Source organism: Vollenhovia emeryi, unplaced genomic scaffold (genome assembly GCF_000949405.1).
Source record: "Vollenhovia emeryi isolate VEMERY1.0 unplaced genomic scaffold, V.emery_V1.0 DF940530.1, whole genome shotgun sequence".
Lineage (NCBI taxonomy): Eukaryota > Metazoa > Arthropoda > Insecta > Hymenoptera > Formicidae > Vollenhovia > Vollenhovia emeryi.
The window spans coordinates 1-5491 of record NW_011965836.1 but is presented as its reverse complement, the minus strand read 5'-3'; the positions used below and the strand labels follow the sequence as shown (position 1 = coordinate 5491).

At 34.9% G+C, this 5491-nt stretch overlaps 1 protein-coding gene across 1 annotated transcript; it reads right to left on the bottom strand.

Moving 5' to 3' along the window:
- Positions 1-61: 61 nt before the first annotated feature.
- Positions 62-5446, bottom strand: LOC105555934 (the record flags this gene model as incomplete). Its single annotated transcript, XM_012002987.1, has 4 exons — positions 62-169; positions 242-533; positions 5088-5229; positions 5303-5446. Coding segments are annotated over 4 exons (612 nt in total), but the record flags the coding sequence as incomplete, so codon positions are not given.
- Between the last annotated feature and the right edge of the window lie 45 nt (positions 5447-5491).

The window sequence follows — 5491 nt, the reverse complement described above, 5'->3', positions numbered from 1 at the left end:
GATCGTTTATGTGTTCTTTTAATTCAGTAAAAATGTTTTTGCCAATAAAATTTTTCATTACATTGTATACAAAAACATTCATTTGAAAGGCTTGTAAAGTTGTATGAGTATTTTTAAAAATAGTTAAAGCGGTTTCTACGTTTTTACAGATATAAATGAGATCTTTTGATCTCTTGTACCTTGGTCTAGATGTTTAAGAATGTCACTTTCCTGAGCTGTTAAGAGGTTTTTCTCCTGCAGTTCTTTAAGGACCTCTTTTAGTGATTTGATTGTCTCGCGTGCTTTCTTATATTTATACGTACTAGTATATAACTGGTTCTTCAATTTTTTAATTTGGTTTGTATAATGTTTACGTATTCGAGTTTTTGCAGGTGAATCAAAAATCCTTTGCGGAGATATACTTGTTGACCGATGTATTACTCTTTTATCATTGTATATATTTTCCACAATTGATGTTGCGCCTCTTATATCCTCCTGTATGTTGTATGTTGTTTCACTTTCTATATAAATATCTTTTATACACATACTAGTATCTGTAACGATATTACATATAATTATACTTCACATCTCGTTCTCGATGATTACAATTGTAGTACGCTTCGCGTAGGGAAACTTCACAACGTTTAGAGCTTGCGGATTTTTGTCCCTCCCCGCTTGCGCCGCGCGCCACCTGGATGCCCTCATATTGTTTCGTTGTGCGGAGAACTTCACACGTACGGAGAATTAATAGAAAGATTAACAGGAAAAATAGAATAGATTCATCATGCCGAGTGATAGAAAGAGAAAAAGGTCAAGATCGAGGTCTAAGGAGAATAAAGGATCACAGTCAAAAACGCATAAAGGTTAGAAATTATGGAAAACCAAATACATAACCTAACAACAGTCGTCACAAGATTCATAGAGAATCAACAGGACAACAAGATACGGACTCAGTATCTAGAGGATGATAGTGAAAAAGAATCACCAACAGGTGCGTCAGACAACAAACCTAGGGATAAGAATCCATACGAATCTTTTTCCGAGCGCAGTTTTCCATACGAAGGCTGCGGGCAACAAGCAAAAAAATGTCAATTTCAATAATTGACTTAAATAGCAGTTTTCCACACGAATACTGCGGACAATAAGCCTTAAGTGTCAGGTTGATTGTTACCGCAGTTTCTTCCATACGAAGACTGCGAGCAATAAGCTGAGTGTCAATCTTCAATAAGAAAGTAGTAGCTGTTTTCTTCCACACAAAAATTTTCTTCCTTTTCAGATCTTCCAGGTGTCGGAGAAGCTGGTAGCGACAAGGATGTCGCTAATATAAATGATGAAAGTAAAGATGAGGCTACCGATATAGGTGGTACCGACACTGAAATCTTACAACTGATCGGGAAAGAAACGGAAACTGCTGCTGAATTAAAAATTCAGGAAGAGGTTAAGACGATCTGGAGAAAATTTATGTCTGAAGGCCTACCCGAAAAAGTAAAAACGTCTATAATTACAAAATACCCAAGAGAGGGAAATTTATATACCGAAGCTCCAAAAGTAAATTTGTAGGTTCAACCAGTACTAACGGAAATTACAAAGAAACGCGATCAACACTTTATTGACACTCAGAATACTGCGGGAACGGCCATTGTGGCTCTGACTGCTGCAGTTTCAATGATCGTGGACCAACAGGAAGAAGGATTAGATTACACACAGTTCCTGACTTATCTTTGTGATGCGGGAAAAATATTAACAGATATTTTTTATCAACATTCAATGACAAGAAGGTCTTTTATTACGCCATTGCTTAACAAATCCGTCAAACCCACAGTTGAAGCAGCAAAACCGGATGAAAAATGGCTGTATGGTCAAAAATTTGCTGAACAGGTTAAAGAGGCAAAGGCTGTAGAGAAAGCATGTTCGCAAATCAAGGCACCTGATAAACCGAAGTTACAAGCTAAAACAACTTCGGAAAACTGGAGAAACCCACCTGTCAGGAACAGACAGGTGGGTACATACCAGAATCGTCAAATTTTTCTGAAGAACAGACAGGCATCGTCATCGTCCCACAAATCAGCCAGCAGCTACGCGACTCGTCCGAAAAGTCAGTCGACACACCGTCAATCATCTCAACAGACATCCCGGAAATAGAAGAAGTAAGAATGATAGCAGGAAGATTATCACATTTTGTTGATACTTGGAAAGAAATAACAAGTAACAAATTTGTTATCGAATGCATTAAAGGATATAAAATTCCATTTAATGAAACACAAAGTCAAAATGCAATCCTAAAGGAGCCAAAGTGGAACCCAGGGGAATCATTAAACATTAAGAAGGAAATTAACAAGTTACTAATCAAAGGAACTATTGAGGAATGTAAGAAAAGCGAAAACCAGTTCATTTCTTCATATTTCTTAGTTCCGAAGCCTGATGGCTCTTATAGGTTTATTTTAAACTTGAAAAAGTTGAATAAATTTATCAATCCCTTTCAGTTTAAAATGGAAGACTTAAGATCAGTAAAAAACTTAATGTTTAAGGGAGCATATATGGGTTCTATTGACTTGCAAGATGCGTATTTCTTAATTCCAGTAGAAGAAAATAGTCGCAAGTTCTTGAAATTCAGTTTCGAAGGTCATCTTTATCAGTTTAAATGTCTACCTTTGGGATTATGTACAAGTCCCTTTGTATTTACCAAAATTATGAAAACGGTTATAAACATTCTAAGATCGAAAGGTTTTCTCTCGGTTATATACCTAGATGACTTATTGCTAATTGGGAAGAATTATCAGATGTGTCAAACTAATGTTAAGGAAACGATAAAGATGCTTGAGAAGTTAGGATTTATTATAAATTACAAGAAAAGCTCGCTATTTCCTAATAAAAAATGTAAATATTTAGGTTTTATATTAAATTCAAATAATTATACAATAGAGTTGACGGAAAAGGAAAAGAGACAGGTCTCTGATATACTGGATTATTTCGTTGTTGGAAGGAAAGTAACAATTCGCGAGTTTTCACATTTTTTGGGAGTAGTAACCGCGTGTTGTCCAGCAGTGGCATACAGTAGGATGCATTGTAAAAAATCTTGAAGAAACTAAACATCATATAAATTTCCTTGAACTTTTAGCAAGTTTTTTAGCGCTAAAAGCGTTTGCAAAGAATTTGAGAAATTGCGAAATCTTACTGAGACTTGATAATTTGCATCAAGGGAAAACAAAAAGTGCAATAATTTTTTGTTCGCGATTTCCAGATCCAGAAATTACCTTTGTTGAAGCATTTACAATTAATTGGTCGGATAAAGAATTTTATGCGTTTCCTCCGTTCGCGCTAATAGCTACAACTATAAAGAAAATTATATTGGATAGAGCATGTGGTACAAAAATTGTCCCACTTTGGCCATCACAACAGTGGTACCCTCTGTTAATGTCACTAGCATGTGAACCACCATTGTTTTGTAAATCCAATAAGAACTTATTACTTTCTCCTTGCAGGAAATTGATACATCCGCTACATGCAAGCCTTTCCCTGGTTGCCGTCAAATTATCAGGGAAGCTTTCTTAAAAAAGAAAATACCTGAAGATTCCATAGATATTATTATAAGCTCAGTAACGGATGCAACCATCAAACAATATCAAGGGTATTTAAAACAGTGGTGGGAGTTTACGCAAAAACGAAGATCTGACCCCTTTAGGACTGATATAACAACAATCATACAATTCTTGACAATGAAATTTAATGAAGGAAGCAGTTATGGCTGAATTAACTCGATGAGGTCAGCTATTTCGCTGATTTCAATAGAAGAAATTTCAGAGAATAACACACTGTCGAGATTCCTGAAAGGTATTTACAAAATACGTCCAAGTAGACCAAGATATTCAATTACATGGGATACATCTATTGTTCTTGACTATATTGAAAAATTGGGTGACGCTAATAGTTTAAAAACTCTATCACAAAAGACTTCAACACTTTTAGCGTTAACAACAGCACACAGACTTCAAACACTGTCAATAATTAAAATAGAAAATATTGTAATGTCAAAGGATGTAGTAAAAATAAAAATTCCTGATCCAATAAAAACGTCTAAACGAAATAGTTTTCAACCAGAGTTAATATTGCCAATTTTTTGAAGAGAATCCAAAACTTTGTGTTGCTTCCTTCATTAAAGAATGCTTACAGGCGACAAAGAATTTGAGAGGTGAAGAAAGAAAGTTATTTATCTCGATAAAAAAGCCTCACAAAGCGGTCACATCTCAAACTATCGGACACTGGATAAAAGATCTGCTAGAAAAAGCGGGTATTGACACTGAACAATTCAGCGCGTATAGCACCCGACATGCCTCAGTTTCAAAAGCATTTAATCGAGGAGTAAATCTCAGCGCCATAAGAAAAACAGCAGGTTGGTCTGAAAGATCAGAAGTTTTTGCGAGATTCTATAACCGACCAATACAGATTTCAGATGATTCCTTTGCGCGTTCAATCCTTAATAAATAAATAAATAAAAGTAAGGATCGTTAAAATAATAGCGATCTTATATGAAGCTTTAATGTATAATTTATGTTCAATTATAACAGAGTGTGTATAATAAATTTGGAATATATAACACAATACAATAAAGGGAGAAATTACCACATCTCTAAACATCTACAATTGTAATCATCGAGAACGAGATGTGAAGTATAATTGACCGATCGAACGAGCCCGCCGAAGGCGGGCGAAGTTCGATCGCAATTATGCGAACATCTCGTTCGAAGATGATTACAACCTCACCCTCCCAAAAAAAAAAAAAAAGTATGTATATATACTTACCCGTAATCATCTTCAGATGGTGATAATTTCTTTAGCCTCTAAACAATATGAGGGCATCCAGGTGGCGCGCGGCGCAAGCGGGGAGGGACAAAAATCCGCAAGCTCTAAACGTTGTGAAGTTTCCCTACGCGAAGCGTACTACAATTGTAATCATCTTCGAACGAGATGTTCGCATAATTGCGATCGAACTTCGCCCGCCTTCGGCGGGCTCGTTCGATCGGTCAATTTATCATTAAATAACTTCTTAACATAATGTATATAAGTTTTAAAAATACAAGTAGACAACATTATTATTATATTATATTTACCTTCTTTATCATTGTACATATTTTCCACAATTGATGTTGCGCCTTGTGTATCCTTATGTTGTATTACGGAATTCTGTATTATTATTTTTGTATTATTTGTATTATCAATATTTTCTTTATCATTTATAGCATCTTCAGTTAACTAAAAAGTAAAACTATTAGCAATATTTCAATATTATGCAAAAAATTCATAAATTTATAATTTTTATACGTACATATGGAATAGCATCTTTTTTCAATTTCCTGTAAGAATGGTTCGATTCATAATCTTGTTCCTTAAAATGTTCCGAACACACAGCTGCTGATTTTGGTGGATCATAATTTTGTATGTTTAGTGACTCGAGCCACTTTTGTTTCCTCTATGTTTTTAGGAAAACTAAAAAAAAATATTTTATATAAATATA